This window comes from Primulina eburnea, chromosome 5 (assembly GCF_022965805.1).
Source record: "Primulina eburnea isolate SZY01 chromosome 5, ASM2296580v1, whole genome shotgun sequence".
NCBI classification, from domain to species: Eukaryota; Viridiplantae; Streptophyta; class Magnoliopsida; order Lamiales; family Gesneriaceae; genus Primulina; species Primulina eburnea.
The window spans coordinates 29,422,926-29,443,015 of record NC_133105.1 but is presented as its reverse complement, the minus strand read 5'-3'; the positions used below and the strand labels follow the sequence as shown (position 1 = coordinate 29,443,015).

The 20,090-nt window shown below is 38.6% G+C and overlaps 1 protein-coding gene across 1 annotated transcript; it reads right to left on the bottom strand.

The window, feature by feature from the left end:
- Positions 1 to 15,218: 15,218 nt before the first annotated feature.
- On the bottom strand, positions 15,219 to 19,440 carry LOC140833162 (uncharacterized). The gene is made up of 12 exons (XM_073197631.1): positions 19,209 to 19,440; positions 18,931 to 19,140; positions 18,763 to 18,855; positions 18,563 to 18,685; positions 18,085 to 18,474; positions 17,744 to 18,001; positions 17,374 to 17,639; positions 17,083 to 17,259; positions 16,909 to 17,016; positions 16,764 to 16,827; positions 16,574 to 16,672; positions 15,219 to 15,479 (listed from the first exon to the last, which is right to left on the bottom strand). The coding sequence occupies exons 1-12, from the start codon at positions 19,410 to 19,412 to the stop codon at positions 15,381 to 15,383; spliced, it is 2,091 nt and encodes a 696-aa protein (XP_073053732.1). The 5' UTR covers positions 19,413 to 19,440; the 3' UTR covers positions 15,219 to 15,380.
- Positions 19,441 to 20,090: the final 650 nt, after the last annotated feature.

Below are 20,090 nucleotides of genomic sequence, written 5' to 3'. Positions count from 1 at the left end.
TATGATTTGATTTAAATTGCATGTGTATCTGAATTGGGTTGCATGCTTGTTTTGATTTGATTTCATAGATTGTGAAATCTATTGCTTTTGAATATGTTCATGATAGCATGTTTTATGATTTAGATTGTTTCTGTACATGCTTACCATGTTTTATACTGGGATTTGTTCTCACCGGAGTTATCCGGCTGTTGTCGTGTCTATATGTGTGCATGGCAACAGGTGGGGCAGGATCTGGGTCTCGAGCTAGATGAGAGATTGATGATAGCGTGGAGATCTCGGGCGTTGAAGATTTCTAGTGTTTGCTTATTAGATTTGTACTACTGATAATTGTAGTTGGTATTTAAACACTAGCGTATGAATGTACTAGACAGACTTGTATGTACATTATGTTGTCTAATTAATATAGAGACATGTTATGCTTTAATTATGCATTTGAATTCATGTTAAAAGCAAAAATCCGACCCACATTTTCGAGCAAAGATCCAATAAATCCCAAAAGAATTGAGTTAGAGCCCGGGTCCCCACACCCGGGCCCTAATTCTTTTTCTTGGGATTAAATGGATCGTTGTTATAAAACGTGGGTCAAATTTTCGCTTTTTACATTAAATCAAATGTAACTAAACAAGCATAATTCTTTATTAAATTTACAACATACAAACGCAAAATACATGTCCTGCTCTGTATGTCCTCAACTAACCAGTAATAAAATACAGTACATAATAAAAGACAACTACTGGTCCATCTGCTACGCCCGTGATCTCCACGCTAACCCGATCATCTCTGTCTCGACCCAGATCCTGCCCCACCTGTTGTTATGCACACATACAAACATAACAACAGCCGGAAAACCGGTGAGAACAAATCCCAGTATAAACATGTATACATGCATTAAAACAATCTAAACACTTGAATCATGCTATTATGAATATCATTCATATATAATCATGCAATGCGAATCTAATCATGTCTAGACTCGACTCGACTAGAACTCTAGGGATCCCGTTGTGAATAAGACGGCACTGTCTGTCACCTACCCTCCCAATCGAGGTGCTGACTGTCTTATTCCTGGACTTCGGCCTGATCTGTATCCGCGTCTATAATAGGGGCGGTGATCTTCCCCTAAGCTGTGATATCGCCGAACGTCTAGTAGTCTGCCTGATCTCCAGACTGTCCTATCTTAATGCATGAATACACAATCTGTAAACAAGCATAATCATTTTAATGCAATGCCACATGATCTGTAAACAAAGCATAGTAAGATTTGTATACAATTCTATAAACAAATCTATAAACAATCATAATCATATCTAGATATAAACAATAAAACAAGTATGTGATTTTGGTTGGGAAACTCAAATATGATCTCATTTGAGTCGTGATTCCCCAAACAAAACATGTACTATACCTTTCGTCGCACAATCGCTGTCACGGTCGCCAAACTGAATCTGAAATGGAATGTTGATATACAATCTATCAATCTCTAATCTAAATCAACACATATCCAAGTCACTACGTGATCTCGATACAATTTGACGGCATAATGACGTATATTCTTAACACCGGTCAATCCAAATCTCAACAGATATCAACATTATATCATCCTGAACTCATACTCAAATCCTATGCACAAAACCATATTCAGAATCGATACAATGTATTGCTACTATGCTGAATTTCATAATAATTGCATATGATATCTGTTCTTCGATCTGTTTACAAATATATCATGCTCAATACGTCAAGAACATAATATAACTATCATATTCCAATTCCTCTAACATCTAAATCGTGAAACTTGCTAGAATTAAGCAATACTTACATCACTTGTAGCTTTCAAAGCAAGGAACACAATTCTTAACTCGGATTATGATTTGGATGGCTAAATCGTGAGATATCTAAATTCAAGAGCAAGAACTCTCTTTCTTCCTTAAGTTTCCCTTTTCTCTCCTTCTCTCGGCTGTGTCATCTGAGCAAGAAGGAAATGAAGCCAGCTCTATATATACTTTGCATGATTTATAACATATGGCTTCGTCTTTTCGTAACACGCAGCACCGCGGGTGCGGTCACACTAGGAGCGCGGGTGCGCCATGGCTTCGGCAGAACTTTTAATTTTTCACAAGTGATGACCGCGGGTGCGGTCATGTAAATACCGCGGGTGCGGTGTGGCTACGGGAATTCACTCATTTTCTGCCCATTGCACCGCGGGTGCGGTGCTTGCCAGACCGCGGGTGCGGTCTTGCACAGCTAAAATTTCATATTTTATCGCATCGTTTCGCCCCGTCTGTTCTTGCGTTTCGTATTCAACTATCTACAAGAATCTTAGGCATTACATTTCTCAATTTCTTTCTATTCATATCCAATCTAGGGCATTACATAAAGTCCATAGAAATGTCAATCCAAGTTCTTTTTAAGAATAGCACGTAAAAGTTTTCCCAAAGTTCTATTGACAACTTCAGTTTGTCCATCCGTTTGAGGATGACAAGTAGTAGAAAACAACAATTTTGTGCCATGTTTAGCCCATAAAGTCTTCCAAAAGTAACTCAAGAATTTAACATCGCGACAAGAAACAATAGTCCTAGGAATGCCATGCAGTCTAACGACTTCTCTAAAGAACAAATCCGCAATGTTTGAAGCATTATCGGTTTTATGACAAGCTATAAAATGTGCCATCTTAGAAAATCTATCCACAACAACAAAAATAGAATCCCTCCCCTTCTTAATTCTAGGAACCCAAAAATAAAGTCCATAGAAATGTCAATCCAAGTTCTTTTTAAAAATAGCACGCAAAAGTGTTCCCAAAGTTGTATTGACAACTTCAGTTTGTCCATCCGTTTGAGGATGACAAGTAGTAGAAAACAACAATTTTGAGCCAAGTTTAGCCCATGTAGTCTTCCAAAAGTAACTCAAGAATTTAACATTGCTACCAGAAACAATAGTCCTAGGCATGCCACGCAACATAGAGACTTCTCTAAAGAACAAATCCGCCATGTCTGAAGCATCATCGGTTTTATGACAAGCTATAAAATTTGCCATCTTAGAGAATCTATCCACAAAAGTGTTCCCAAAGTTCTATTGACAACTTCAGTTTGTACATCCGTTTGAGGATGACAAGTAGTAGAAAACAACAATTTTGTGCCAAGTTTAGCCCATAAAGTCTTCCAAAAATAACTCAAGAATATAACATCGTGAAGAACCTAAAGGGGGGGGTGAATAGGTTCTTTTAGGCCCTTTAGCGTTTTTAAAACGAGTTTGCAAAAATTGCAAGCGGAAGACTTGAGGGACAATCACAAATAAAATGAATGCGTAAAGTAAGTGCGTAAAATAAATGCGTAGTAAAGTAAATGCGTAAAGTAAAGAGGGATAGAGATGTTTATGGAAGTTCGACGAAGAATCGTCTACGTCTCCCCTTCTCGATGAGGATCGAGGTATCACTATATCGACTTGGCTTTAGGAGCTCCAAGCTAGCTTTTACAACCACGCCTCGATGCGTCTACTTGGCCTTGAGGGCTCCAAGGATAGCCACGAACTTTACAACCCACTCGAGAGTATTACTTTCACTCTTTTTCTACAACTCTTTTGATATTACAACTCTTTTAATCAACGCACACAAGAGATAGTAGAAAGCTTTGTAAGAGACAAGAGAGAGTGGAGTGGGATGATTGAAAATGCATCCTCAAAGGCCTATTTATACTAGTCTTGGACGCCAAGGTTCGGATCTTCTGTTTATGATTCGGAACGTCCGATGTGATTGAAATCAATTTGCGTAATTCTGGGATGACTTCGGATCGTCCGTTCTTGACTTCGTAGGGTCCGAACATATGCTTCGGAGGGACCGATCCAGCTTCGTTTCTTCCGAACGGTTCTTTCAGACAGTGTATGACCAGCTTCGGAAGGTCCGAACTCAAGTTCGTACCGTCCGAACATTCCCGCGTTTCCAGAGATTTAAAATCTTCAACACTTCGTAGCGTCCGATCATGTCCTTCGTAGCGTCCGAAATCTTACTCAATCAACAGTCAGATCAATTTGTCTCCGCATTCAAGTGATTTGATTGCTTGTGTTCGGAACGTCCGATCACGTCTTCGGACCGTCCGAACTGGCTCCTCGCAGCTTCCGAACAACTTCCACTTTGCTTCTGATCGGCACCTTTTCGGAACGTCCGAACCAACTTCGGATCTTCCGAACTTAATTTTGTTCTTAATTTCCTGCATGCCTCAATATAAAACATTAGTACATTTTTAAGCCAAGTTTTGGTATCATCAAAACAAAAACTTTGGGATATGTTACAGCATTAAAAACATTAATCTCATCCTCGAGATTTGTATGCGTTTAAGGCGTAACAATCTCCCCCTTTTTGATGATCACAAAACTTGGTTAAAAATTGAGAAACAATAATCAACATAATCTAAATGTTATTAAATAACTCCCCCTAAATCAAATAACAAGTCTAAGAGGTTGAATTAAGGCTAATTTATTTAATAACCATTTAATAGCAATTTTAACCAAATAAATTCTCCCCCTTTTTGTGATAAGCAAAAAGACATAAGCATAAAGAGAGACAAATAAACAGGTAAAATATCCACTAATAAGTGCAAGTCTTTTATACAATGATGCATAAAGATAAAATAAACAAAAATAACAAAAACATAATCTAAGAATCCGCATCCCGCGACTCTCTATGTCTCCTCATCTCAACCTTGATGGAATCAAGACGCGAGGAAGTCTCAGTATGATGACGCTCTAAGGTAGACTCCAAAAGGGAGAAACGAGTGTCGAAACGAGTCTCCAATCGCTCGAGATACTCGAAAATCCGATCGTAGGGTCCAGAGGGAGCAGGCGGAGTGAAGCCATGAGGAAGGTCATCCATGGTCATCAAAGGAGTGCTAATAGGGTTGGGAACACGCTGATGGGATGAAGAGGGAATATCAAACGAAGAGGTAGGAGTGGTACCCGTAGTGGGGGGACCAGCGGGAAATCCTCTCGTCTGAACGTGAGGAGGAAGAAGACCGAAGGGAACATGAAAGTGGTCGGTCGGACGATAGGACGCAAAGATGCGATCCTTGTCGACGACCCAAGAGGATAAGACGGGATTCCAAGAGAGTCCCATCTTAACAACAGTATCATGGTCGATAGTCTCGCGGGGAGAAATAGACACGGATTCTTCATCTGTAAAGTCAATGCCCAGATGGGCTAGAATCCGGTTAATGAACCGGCCAAACGGAAAAGAGACGCGAGTAGAAGAAGCCGCGTACTCCATGGCGTACATAAGAAAACGGGGAAGGTTAAAAGGACGCTGGGAGACTAAATAATAGAGAATGTACAGATCGAGATACTTGCAAGTGGAGAGGTCTCCACTACGAGGAACAATAGAAGAAGTGATGAGCTTCAGAACAAGCTGAAGCTGAGGATGAAGGTCCTTCGCATGAGGACGGTCATCGGCAGGAGTAGGCGGACGACCGAAGATGGTGGTCAAGGCAGTGACTCGATCAAAAGTAGGGTCATTCTCAGTCCAAGACTGAGAAAAGAACTCACTCGGTCCGTCTCGAGGAAGATCGAACCAAGTGGAGAGGTCGGCGGTAGAAAAAGAAATGAACCGACCCTGAATAATGGTAACAACACGAGTGTCATCACCACCAAGAACTAGGGAAAAGTTTGCATAGAACTGATGTATGAGAGAGGGGTAGATGAGATCGGGTACGGAAGGTAGAAAGAAGTTTCCCCAACGTTGAGACTCAATAAGAGTAATCAACGTAAAGGAATTCGCACGGAGGTATTCGGTGTGAAGGGTACGACCAGGCAGAATGTTACGGGTTTCGAATTCAGGTGGGATAGGACGAGGGTTGGGTGGTTGGGTAAGATCATGGTGAAAGGCACCGTGACGAGGGCGAACATTTCGGCCAGCTGCGTTACGGCGCGGAGGCATAGTGAGTAGTGAGTGTTTTGTGTGGGGAAAGAAAGAGAGGAGTGAATGAGCAAGTAAATCAGAGGATCCGAACGCCTATTTATAGGCCATGTTCGGACGGTCCGAACATGAGTTCGGAAGGTCCGGAATTTGAACGGAACGGTTATCTGGCAGGAATTTCGGACGATCCGATTCACATTCGGACTTTCCGATCCAAGATCGGAGGCTACGATGAGTAAACGGAGGATCCGAAGTCCTACAGGCAGGCATTGGGAAGGCGCGAACATTTAATGACATCGGAAGGAGGTTCGGACGATCCGATGTGTTCGGATGGTCCGAAGAGTGAATCGGAGGTTCTGGAACCTATGGTCAGGTTCGGACGATCCGAACACGTTCGGTGGATCCGAAGTGAAACGAAGCATCCGAAAAGGAACGGTGATTCCGAAGTATCCAAGATGAGGAACACCTAAAATTTAAAATATTTAGCACATAAATGAATGTTGAGCCATAATTATGGATAAATACAATTAATTTGTATTATCCGACATTATAATGCTCACATTAATAATACTCCCCCTCAATTTAACAAATATGTACGAGAGTATTCGACTAGTGTTTACAACTCAATCATGCCAAGTTCACCACGCAAACGAGTAAAAGTAGATTCATCTAGTGGTTTTGTAAAAATATCAGCAATTTGATTCTTGGTGTCAACATAGTGAAGTTCAACATCATTTTGCTCAATGTGATCACGAATGAAATGATGTCGATTGTCAATATGTTTAGTACGAGAATGTTGAACTGGATTCTTTGTTAGACATATGGTGCTTGTATTATCACAAAAGATTGGAATTTTTGAAAAAGTAACACCATAGTCGAGTAATTGATACTTCATCCAAAGAATTTGTGCACAACAACTACCGGCAGCCATATACTCGGCCTCGGTCGTTGAAAGTGCAACACAGTTTTGCTTTTTAGAAAACCATGACACCAAGCAATTTCCCGAAAAGAAACAAGTTCCACTAGTGCTCTTTCTATCCACCTTATATCCTCCAAAGTCGGCATCACAGTAAGCTTTTAAATCGAAAAATGAGTTCTTAGAATACCATAATCCGAGATTTGGAGTATTTGAAAGATATTTGAAAATGCATTTTAAGGCGAATAAGTGTGATTCCTTTGGACATGATTGAAATCGTGCACACAAGCAAACACTAAACATAATGTCAGGTCTACTAGCAGTCGCATAGAGTAGGGAGCCAATCATGCTACGAAATAACTTTTGGTCAACAGGTTTACCTCCCTCATCTTTGTCGAGTCTGACTGTCGTGCTCATAGGTGTGGATGAGGCTTTGGAAGACTCCATCCCAAACTTTTTGAGCATCTCCTTGATGTACTTCCCTTGGTTGACAAAGAAACCATCCTTGCATTGCTTGATTTGGAGACCAAGGAAGTAGTTGAACTCGCCCATCATGCTCATCTCAAAGTGATCCTGCATAAGCTTAGAAAAATCTCTACACAAGTGTTCATTAGTAGCACCAAAAATAATATCATCTACATATATTTGTACTATCAGCAAATCATTGTCTTTAGTCAAGGTAAACAAGGTAATATCAACTTTACCTCTACAAAAACCATTAGACAGCAAAAAGGTAGATAATTTCTCATACCAAGCTCTAGGAGCTTGTTTCAAACCATACAAAGCCTTATCAAGTTTATACACATAATCAGATAAGTGCACATCTTCAAAACCAATAGGTTGCTCAACATACACTTCTTCTTTCAAATCACCATTAAGAAAAGCACTTTTAACATCCATTTGAAACAATTTAAAGTCTCTAGAGCAAGCAAAAGCAAGTAGCATGCGAATGGATTCTAGTCTAGCAACAGGGGCATAAGTCTCATCATAATCAATTCCCTCTTCTTGACTATATCCTTTAGCTACTAGCCTAGCTTTATTTCTAGTGATTGTACCATGCTCATCTAACTTGTTCCTAAATACCCATTTAGTTCCTATGACAGGTCTATCAGTGGGTCTAGGTACAAGATTCCAAACTTTATTCCTTTTAAATTCATTTAGTTCATCTTGCATAGCAATAATCCAAGAATCATCAAGTAAAGCTTCTTCTATGTTCTTAGGCTCTATGTGAGAAAGAAAAGCAAGATAATTGCACATATTAGAAGAGCGAGTAGATACTCCCTTCGATGGGCTACCAATGATGAGGTCCATGGGATGATCCTTGTGCGTAGTCCACTCCTTTGGAAGAGGTGCGTCCTCTTGATCTTTAGGAACATCATCTAGGCTTGTGGACTCCAACTTTTCGCCAAGGATATCTATATCATCATCATCAGAAACAGCAGGTCTATGCAAGCAAGGGTTAGTTTCATCAAATATGACATGAATAGATTCTTCAACTAGTAAAGTACGTTTATTAAAGACTCTATATGCTTTGCTAGAAGTAGAGTAACCAAGAAAGATACCTTTGTCCGATTTAGCATCGAACTTACCCAGGTTGTCCTTACCATTGTTGTGGATGAAGCATTTTGATCCAAAAGCGCGGAAGTAAGAAATGTTAGGCTTTCTCCCTCTCCATAGTTCGTATGGAGTTTTCTTGAGAATTGGCCTTATTGATACGCGATTGATGATGTAACAAGCAGAACTCATTGCTTCAGCCCAAAAATATTTTGGTAGAGAATGCTCACATAGCATGGTCCTTGCAATCTCTACTAGGGTCCTATTCTTCCTCTCAACGACACCGTTTTGTTGAGGAGTTCTAGGACAAGAAAAGTTGTGACCAATGCCTTTGCTTTGACAAAAAATTGAAAAATTTTCATTTTGAAATTCCGTTCCGTGGTCACTACGGATTTGTTTGATCAAAAGATTTTTCTCATTTTCAACCTTTTTGACAAAAATTTTGAAATGATCAAAGGCATCATTTTTGTGGGCTAAAAACAATGTCCAAGTAAAACGTAAAAAATCATCTACAATGACAAAAGCATAAGATTTTCCTCCTAGACTAGTTGTCCTCGAGGGACCACATAAATCGAGGTGAAGTAATTCAAGGGGCATAGAAGTGGATACAAAATTTTTATTTTTGAAAGATTCCTTTGTGTGTTTACCAAGTTGACAAGCATCACAAAAAGAATCTAATTTTAAATTCAGCTTTGGCATTCCGGAAACTAGGTCAAGTTTTAAAAGTTTTTCTATGGTGCTCATCCCAACATGACCAAGTCGTCTATGCCAAAGAATGTTGTCATCAACATTTAATGTTACAAGGCTTTTTATTTTTGAAAAAGATGAAATCTTTAAATCGACCTTGTAAACATTTTCACTTCTATAACCTTTGAAACTAATGGTTTTGTCAGTTGTGAGTGATACAGTGCAATCGTGTGGTGTGAATTTGACTTCATAACCCCTATCGCACAATTGACTAATGCTTAGGAGGTTATGTTTAAGTCCTTTCACAAGAAGTACATCATCAATAATAGTAGAGTTAGATATACCTATTGAGCCGATGCCTTCTATGATCCCTTTGCTGTTGTCTCCGAAGGTCACCGATCCCTTTTCTTTTGGTCGAATGGATTGTAGCAGCTTCTTTTCTCCCGTCATGTGTCGAGAGCATCCACTGTCAAGATACCAAGTGCTCGATGACTTGTCTCCCCTTTGTCCCTACAAGGTTGAGATACAGTTTGATAGTTGGTACCCGTTTCTTTGGGTCCTTTGAGGTTAGTAGTAGTTGGGGATTTGGGGATCCATTTCCAATAACTATTCTTGTTGTGTTGGTGTCTAAGTTTCTTGCATTTAGGTCTTATGTGGCCTATCTTACAACAGTAAGTGCATGTTGGTGGTGTTCTTGGTTTTGCCTTTGCGATAAGACTAGCGAAGTTGACTGATTTCTTTTCATATCCTAGACCTCCTTTGTCGAAGTTACACCTTTGCATGCTCAAGAGGTTTTCTAGTTTACCGCTACTCACATTGAACTTGTTGAAGGCTTTCTCTAAGTCTCTTAGGTTTGTCTTGAGCTTAGTGTTGTCATGCATCCTAGCTTCTAGTTCAGTTTTAAGTTGCTTATTCTCATTTCTAAGTGACTTAGCCTTATTGTACATACTAGTGTAAGCGGAGAGTAATTCATCGTAAGAGGGTACCTCGTCGTCATCCGAGTCGGTCAGATGATCTTCCTTCGCCATGAAGCATAGGGTAGACTCCTCTTCGTTGTCGCTGTCGCTCCACGTGGCTAGAAGGGCCTTTCTCTTTGCCGGCCTTCTTCTTGGAGGGACACTCGTTTGCATAGTGACCCTTTTGTTGACAGTTGTAGCAGGTCACTTCCTTCTCAAACTTTTTGTCTTTCTTGTTGAAGTTGGAACTCCGCATGAATCTTTTGAACTTTCTAGTGAGGAGTGCCATTTCTTCATCGTCGCTATCTTCAAGTTGACTGGTCAAGGCGATCCCTTTCACCTTTACTTTGTCGTCATCTTTCTTTGTCTCCTTCCGGGTAGATACTTCAAGTTCATGGGTCTTTAGGGTCCCATGAAGTTGATCAAGGTCGTAGGATGCCGCATCTCCCTTGTTGGATTCAATGATAGCCGTGCGCTTTGCATCCCATTCCGCCGGTAATGCTCGAAGGGCTCTCCTCCACACTTGTTTAGTTGGGTAGTTCTCACCAAGTTGGGCAAGCTCATTGATGATTTGGGTGAGCCGCCGGAACATGGTGTCGATATCCTCCTTGGGTTCCATCTCAAAGGTCTCGTACTTGAGTTGGAGAAGGTCTATCTTCGTTTCTTTGACTTGATTGGTTCCCTCGTGGCAAATCTCCAATTTGTCCCAAATCTCTTTGGCGGAGGTGCAAGCCGAGATTCGGTTGTATTCATTCATATCTAGAGAACAATGAAGAATATTCATAGCTTTAGCATTTTGAGAGATAAGTTTCATATCGTCCTTGGTGAAGTCATCCATTCCCTTAGGAATTTCCTTATTATCCACCGTTTTCATGGGGATATAGGGACCTTTCACCGTTATTTTCCAAAGGTCGTAATCGACGGATTGGATGTATAGAGATATTCTATTTTTCCAATATCCGTAATTAGTACCATTGAAAAGAGGGGGACGATTTGTGGATTGACCTTGGGCATACTCGCTTGCTAGATTGGCCATTTAAAAGATTTTGAAAAACCTTGCTCTGATACCACTTGAAGAACCTAAAGGGGGGGGTGAATAGGTTCTTTTAGGCCCTTTAGCGTTTTTAAAACGAGTTTGCAAAAATTGCAAGCGGAAGACTTGAGGGACAATCACAAATAAAATGAATGCGTAAAGTAAGTGCGTAAAATAAATGCGTAGTAAAGTAAATGCGTAAAGTAAAGAGGGATAGAGATGTTTATGAAAGTTCGACGAAGAATCGTCTACGTCTCCCCTTCTCGATGAGGATCGAGGTATCACTATATCGACTTGGCTTTAGGAGCTCCAAGCTAGCTTTTACAACCACGCCTCGATGCGTCTACTTGGCCTTGAGGGCTCCAAGGATAGCCACGAACTTTACAACCCACTCGAGAGTATTACTTTCACTCTTTTTCTACAACTCTTTTGATATTACAACTCTTTTAATCAACGCACACAAGAGATAGTAGAAAGCTTTGTAAGAGACAAGAGAGAGTGGAGTGGGATGATTGAAAATGCATCCTCAAAGGCCTATTTATACTAGTCTTGGACGCCTAGGTTCGGATCTTCTGTTTATGATTCGGAACGTCCGATGTGATTGAAATCAATTTGCGTAATTCTGGGATGACTTCGGATCGTCCGTTCTTGACTTCGTAGGGTCCGAACATATGCTTCGGAGGGACCGATCCAGCTTCGTTTCTTCCGAACGGTTCTTTCAGACAGTGTATGACCAGCTTCGGAAGGTCCGAACTCAAGTTCGTACCGTCCGAACATTCCCGCGTTTCCAGAGATTTGAAATCTTCAACACTTCGTAGCGTCCGATCATGTCCTTCGTAGCGTCCGAAATCTTACTCAATCAACAGTCAGATCAATTTGTCTCCGCATTCAAGTGATTTGATTGCTTGTGTTCGGAACGTCCGATCACGTCTTCGGACCGTCCGAACTGGCTCCTCGCAGCTTCCGAACAGCTTCCACTTTGCTTCTGATCGGCACCTTTTCGGAACGTCCGAACCAACTTCGGATCTTCCGAACTTAATTTTGTTCTTAATTTCCTGCATGCCTCAATATAAAACATTAGTACATTTTTAAGCCAAGTTTTGGTATCATCAAAACAAAAACTTTGGGATATGTTACAGCATTAAAAACATTAATCACATCCTCGAGATTTGTATGCGTTTAAGGCGTAACACATCGCGATCAGAAACAATATTCCTAGTCATGCCATGCAATCTATGAAAGGGGATCGGTTACGATGACCGGAAGCGCAACGGAAGTTCAAAAAAAAATTAATTTTTACATAGTAATTTTTCGGCCACCATGTTCTTTGTGTAGCAAATACAATAAAACACAAAAATGACATTCATAGTGTGTTAAGAAATGTACCTATCAATCTCAAAGATTGATTATGGCTCCAACTAAGGTGTAAACACCTTAGCTCTTGTATAGCAAGAACTTCTACAAGCTTTCTCTTTACTCCAAAATTAGGCCCACCACCAACTAGCTAGAGCCCCTCTTATTTTGCACTAGAAAAATAAAAGGATTTTTCAAAGAGAAGTATTTTTCATTCCTCAACACTTGAAGAAGAAAATTGAGAGAAAACTTGGAGAGAAAGAGAGTGAAGAATTCGGCCAAGAGAGTGAGTGGGAGGAGAGAAGGAAGACTGGTCTTGGTTGTGGGAAAAGGTGTTCCAAAAAGTTGCATGCCATGCCTTGAAAACTCAAAAAGTAGTCTCACAACCTTTCACCTCCCATGCATGCATAATATTTGGTTTTTATCAAATTAAAAACCATGGACTAAATTTAATTATCTCAAACATATTTGAGACTAATTAAACATTACTTGAATTTACCCAAGTCCCACTAGTTAAATAATTAATTTAAATTGAGCTCTACAAGACTCAATATAATTTAATTAATTCAACACTTGAATTAATTTAATTATTTGGACTCTAATAGGTCCACTAGTGTTTAATTAATTCAACACTTGAATTAATTTAATTTAGTCCATAATAATGTTTATGAAAATCACAATTTTCAAATACATTATTCATTTGGCCAACTTTTAATTTAGGAACACTTCCATAAATCAAAATTTACATTTCTCTCATAGAAGTCATACTTCTATTTTTCCTTTACGCTTATAAACTCATTTATAAGCCGTTCAACACATTGAACTAATTTCTCCTTTATAGAAGTCATACTTCCAATTTTCCTTACGCTTATAAACTCTTTTATAAGCCGTTCCACACATTGAACTATTTTACTTCTCAACGGGATCTAGAGAGCTAGTACTTGTGTGGCCCTCAATGGTTCATTGATACAACTAGACATGGGTTCACATCTCCATGTGATTCGGACTAAACATGTCCTTATATGAGCATACCCCAATTGCTCCATTCTTATTTATCAACACCTTGATAACAAGAACGTCAGAACACAAGTCTGATAGTACCCAACCAAACATGTTAAACGCCTAGCAGCATCGCTTACATGATTCCCTAGGTATCAAATGATAGTGCCTGCAAGAACCATTCAATTATGGTTAGCGTACAGTACGGTCCCTTCAACTCATATATCCCGACCGATTCGACAACCATTGGTTTAATGAGAGTTGTCAATGAATCGATACTATGTGTCATGTCGTAGTTGCATCGATGGTGTAATCTATGAAACCCCTTTCATAATTACCACCATACTCTGATCAGAGATTTCAACCTATACATACATGAGAACACATAGGATATCCATACCCAAAGGTAAGCGGTGAATCCCCGACTACAATGCATCGACTCCTATATGTTTCGACAGAACACCCAACCTTGCCACCTGATGACCCCATTAGAGTCGGTAAACAAGTCAAAGTGTAATTCTAGCACATAGAGTCTCAATGTTGTCCCGGGTCATAAGGACTAATGGTGTACAACCATAAACTAGGACGTTTCCACTCGATAAGTGAGAACCACTTGGAAAGTCCTTTATGGAGGGTTGTTCAGTGCACTCAACAAGGAGCACTTATCTGCATGTTCGGACATCACAATGTCCCCTACCAATGAAACATGGTACTCACATCGCAGATACTAGTCTCTAACTCTAGCGGCCTATATCCTTCTTAGCGGCGGCTGAATCGACTAGGAACTGTTTAGAATATACAGTATTCCAAATATGAGTTTCATGTTACTCATCATATGAGCATCTCATATTCTTTCTACTATTTGTATATTCAAGGTCTTTATCTATGCAACTAGCATGGGTATTCAGATAAAGATTTGCCAAAATAATAATTTCAAATATTATTAAAATAAAAATTTCTTATACATAGAGTTTCATTGTGAACACTCGGCCAACACTTGGCTCGACGGACACCTACTCTAACAATCTCCCACTTGCACTAGAGCCAACTACCCATATGCTTCAAACTCATTGATTCGCGATGCATCTCGAATAATGGTCCAGGTAACACTATGCCAAAAATCACTTTTTACTTCAGATAATATCTGAAGTAATAGGGTACTTAATTGCCGAAGTATATGGACGTGAAGTAATAGATGTACCTTTTACTTCGCATAATAACCGAAGTTGTATGCTTGAAACTACTGAAGTCTTTGGCCGGTTTTCGAAAGAAAACCGGTCCCGAATTGGACCGGTGCCGAAGTAAGAAATGTGTTTTACTTCACCGATTTTTGTAAATAGGGAAGTAATAGATTATATATAACTTCGTCGTAATTATTATTTAGCGAAGTACTTTATAATATTTTATTTCACAATTTACATTGAGTGACGAAGTAATTCATCTGGCAGACTTCGTAGTTATGTATGTTGGTGAAGTAATAGACGCAAACAACTTCATAATTTATCCTATTTGTTGAAGTAAAGATAATCTATAACTTCAACATTTATCGTATTTGGTGAAGTATTTTATATCATGTTACTTCACAATTTACATTTAGTGACGAAGTAACTGGTTCGAAAGACTTCAATAATTTGTATTTTGGTGAAGTAATTGCGGAAAACAACTTCATTTTTACAGAATAATGGTGAAGTAAATTAATTCTATCACTTCGTCTGATTTCTTATTTGTCGAAGTAAATATAATCTATAATGGTGAAGTAAATTAATATTTTGGTGAAGTAATTGCGCAAAACAACTTCGTATGACTTAATATACTAATATAATTAAATTCATAAATTAATCTAAAAATGATTAATATCCACGAATCCACAATTACATATTCATCAATCCACAAGTAACCCAAAAAATACATCCACAAAACCAAAAGTATATCCAAAAATCTAGAATGACAAACAAAATATTTATCCCAACATACACCATCCATCTAAGCACCTACATAGGAGTAAACAAATTCACTCCATTCACTTCTAACCTCGTCATATTGACATTGGGTGTAGTACTGGTTCTTGATGCATCCTGCAAACTGAAATTTGAAAAAGAAAATACATTAGATTCTTCTATTTCAAATAAAAATTGACAGATATAAAATATAGCAGTACTGGTAGAGGCAGGTAACGCACCACCCAAATTTACACAACACATCTTAAAAAACTCAATCCATATATTTACACATATCCCCAAGAGAACAGAAAAACCTGGGGGATGTTGGGCAAATATCTCCATACAAACATCATCATTTAGCTGTATGTCTTTCCAAACAAATATCAGGATCGAGATTAATAGTATAACCTTAACACTCATTGAGAAAAAAAAGAGCCAAGCTCAGAGCAGTGCACGTGTAGTCCAGTACCCAATATTCATGTCTCTGTGCCTCAGTCAACATACAAGAAATCAAGGGATAATGTTAAGCCCACACATCTCTGTCCATTTTTCATTATTACTCTTAACCAACCAACCTCATTTTCATGCACTGCTACTCAAACATCTTGCCTAGCTACTGCCCACCAAATGCGTACCTTGAAACTTCATATTTCAGAATTTCCATTACGCAGTCAAGAATGATTCACACACACGCACGCACAAAAAACACTAATTTATAAATATAAACCAATAATTTTTATATATGTATCGAACTTTTTGCTGGATTATTTTATGTCATAAGTGCTGCATATTTTATGTCATAAATCCTAAATTATCCTGAAATGAAGCTCAAGACTAAAAAACGATTCAAAATAGCCATAAGAGACGACTTACTTCTGGACATCAACATAATATCAAGAAACGGATAACTCATACGAAATAACAAACGATCAAACATAATTCGGAACAAAAACAACAGATAAAGCAAAAACACAACCCCAAGAGAGAGAAAAAAATCATGGCCGTGTAAAATATAAGAGGGAAGAATCAGAAAGATAGAACCAATGTATGATTGTAAAGCAACCCAACAAAATTTCTTTTTTTTATCACTAATATAAAATATATCCCAATGGCAACACATTATCTCAACAATAAAATATATCCCAATGACAACACATTATCTCAACAATAAAATATATCTCAAAGACAACAATTCATCTCAATCAATCAAAAAATTTATCCCAAGAAGAAACTCACCATCTTCTCCAACTGTGGATCATCGCAATCGACTATCTCTTTCATGTATCTCATCACGCAATATCCACACTCAACCGAACCACTTTGTTTCAGATTACCCTATAATGGAATTGAAAAGTTAATGCAACAATCACAATCTAATGAATAACCACTACCAATTCATGTATTCATAAATAAGTAAGATACATACCGTCAATATTTTAAAACCTGGCCCTTTAGAAATACCTTTGGAGGCATTGTACGTCTTCACCCCACTACATTTTAAAAAGTAAGAAGTTATTTTTTTGCATATTTATAAGTTAATGTATTCAAAATCAACATAAGCTACTACCCACTTTGTCACAATATTTTTCCATGTATCATCTCGGATCCTGTTAGACGTAGAATCCAATAAATATATCATATTCTTATCTTCGTTGACGATTGTCAAGATCCAATGGTACCTGAAAAAATGAAATTACAGCATTGACTACCATGAAGTAGAAATCTATAAATAACTAAATTCTTACCCAGTGTTGTATGGGATGAGACAGATGCTATCTCTACACACTGCTTCCAACTGGTCAGCAATATGTTGTGATAAGTCACGGCCATCTGTGCCAATCGGGCATGTAGGTATATTACCGGGATCCACAAACGAAAAATAATCAGCCTTGTCTTTTTTCTTCAAATCTTTGTAGAGGTGACTGCATGATATAGATGCACAAATATATCGTTTAGAAAATTTTCAAAATATGAACAACTACCACAAAAAATATTATATAAATGCACAAATATTGTAAGTTAGACATTATATATACCCCATGTAAACTAAAATTTGTCTGGCACCTATCTCCCTCATCTCCATAAAGCGTACGATATCTTCCTTCAGCAACCGTATGCTTTTAGCACGTCCAAACATAGCGTCCTCAAACTCAATGCATATGGTATCCGATTCATTCAGCAATCGAACAACATGAGAGTAGACATACTTGCACGACATGGGTAATGTTTTCTCAATTTCTTTGAAATTGTCGCGCTGACCAGGAACGCCCGCAAGCACAGATGATTGAGGTTTCCCCTTCCTCTACAATTTAAAATATTATTCATACAAGTATTTTAAAATAAAACATTGTTCGAGCAACATATCTGACAGTTGCAAACACAAAGTAAAATGAAAACCGAAAGTACCTTTGTCGTTGGAAAAATAACCAACTCTTTAGGCCAACCAACAATGACTCCAACAGCATCATTGATGATTGTTGGTCCAAACTTAATTGGGATCGGAAGCTGTGCTTTTTCATCTAAGACAACATCAATAGATACCTTGAAGTTCTCTTCCCCAAGTGGAACATGGTGAATCATAACATTTGGACCTCCTTCTGATATTATTGTGCCATAAGCCACCACGTTTTCGCGTTCTTTTACAGCCAGGTGACATTTTTTCCCCTGTCAAGAACAAAAAGACATGATATATTTTGATATGGAGGTGAATAGAATTTAATTGACATAAAAATTCAGAAACATACAACCTTCATATTTGAAGTGCCGCAATCATAAACTTCTTGCACATCATCTGACAATTTTGAGTCTTTCACTCTTGAGAACTTGTTTGATGCTACAGTTTCAGAAGATCGATCATTGATTAATGGAAGCACAGCAGCAAGTTGAGACCTCAGCATCTCCAATTCAGCTTTCAAACTTTTAGTCTCATCCGATTGTGCTTTTACATTTTCAATCACAGCTTTTGAGATTGTTTCTCTCTTCTTTCTTGGAGTTTTAAAGTATACTTGTGGCTTTACGAAACCTCCCACACCTCGAACCCTTCCATAGTGTTCTTGGCTTCCTAAGGCAGCGGTTAACACGTCATTCATTCCAGAAGATTTGAACTCTCCTTTGCCTTTCTTTTCCAACAATTCATCCTACAATTGGAGACATGACAAATCAATTCACAATCGACTGTGTTATTTATCTAGGTAATATGGCGATTGAATAAAACTAAACATTTACAATTTTTTCAGCTACTTCTGATGTCTCCGCACATGTTATGTTGCCAGATTTGTCTTCTCGAGCTTTACGCCAAAGCACAGATCTATCAACTTCCTCATCTTCAGCAACCAATTTTTTGTTCCGCTACAATTTCAAAACTCATATGTTTAATAACATGAAGAACATGCTAAAAATTACAAATATATTGCTCTGTTTCTTACCAGTTCAGCCTCCAAGCCGATGTAACCCTTGCGAGACATTCTGTGGTGATATTTACAATGCATGGTCCGTTGTTTTTGTTTTTCATGAGTAACCTGCATCATTTTGTTGGCTCGTTTAAGTATTGAATTTAATAAATTCGTGAGGAAACATATCAATTATTAAAGTACCTCCCATGATGGATCCAGTCTCGCATCCACAAATGCTTTCCAATCCGCTAGTGGGATTTGATACTGACTTGGTGGAGAAATCAACTTTTCAGGATTATCTTTGTTCGGCCAAACAAATCTACTAGTCAATTTGTTTTTGAAATCTCGCCACTTCTGAGATGCTGAATTCATCACAGCATACTGACTTTCTGGCGCTAGATCAAAGACATTCTGCAACAAAAACAGATTATTTACAGGTGCAAGTATGATTGTAAATTCAAATTGAAGCTTGTACTTACCGAAATCTCTTCCCACAGTTTTTGTTTTATGGTTTCTGGAACTTCAGGCCATGACTTTATACTGATTGGCACCATGGCTCTAGCAATAGAACCAATGTATGATTGTAAAGCCCTTCCATTTGCATTGTATGCTGGCCGCCCCATGTCATCATAATCAATCTTTGCTTTTTTCCCCCATCTAGCAGTAGCAATTAGTTTACCCATCAACGTAGGGCCTCGCTTGTTCCTCTGCACATCTACAGTATATATATATATATATAAGAATATGAAGACAGAAACGCACATGTTGTAATAAAGTAGACATTTTGCCCGGACCATATGTTAAGCAATCGATAGCACGTTGCTGCCAAAACCTAAGTTTTACAAATAATACATCTAGAAAAGAATGATACACACAAGGTCCAATATGTTCTTCATCGAAACACCAAGAATTGAATATTGTGGCACTCAATGTAATGGAAAATTGTTCGTTAAAGAAATTTGAGATTTACACATTACTTATACTAGCATCATGAACAAGACGATAATCGAAATGCTTTAGTAAATCACATGGTTTATTCAACTCAAATTAGCAAATTTTGAGAGCAAACAAGAAACCAAGTAAAAAAAAATCACTGTATTTCAAAAGTAGATGATTTTTTTTACATCAGGGACGGAATAACTAGACTTACGGTGGTGGTGGTGGTGTTTTGCTTCTCTCTCGGTGAGTTGAACGGCGGTGGTGTTGGCGGTTCGAAGCGAGAATGGCGGTGAGTGGAAAATGTGGCGCGTTAATGAGCTCGTCTACGAAGGATAAATGATATAATCGAAATAACTCAGCGACGGTTTTTAAAAATTCCGTCGCTAATTGCGACGAATGTTGAAATACCGTCGCTTATAGCG

Coding starts and splice junctions, on each gene's coding strand:
- LOC140833162 (XM_073197631.1), bottom strand. CDS start 19,412: ATGGGTAAACTAATTGCTACTGCTAGATGGGGGAAAAAAGCAAAGATT. Junction 18,856..18,930: donor GACTGGATCCATCATGGGAG/GTACTTTAATAA, acceptor AAAATGATGCAG/GTTACTCATGAAAAACAAAA. Junction 16,828..16,908: donor TGGAAAAATATTGTGACAAA/GTGGGTAGTAGC, acceptor TTTAAAATGTAG/TGGGGTGAAGACGTACAATG.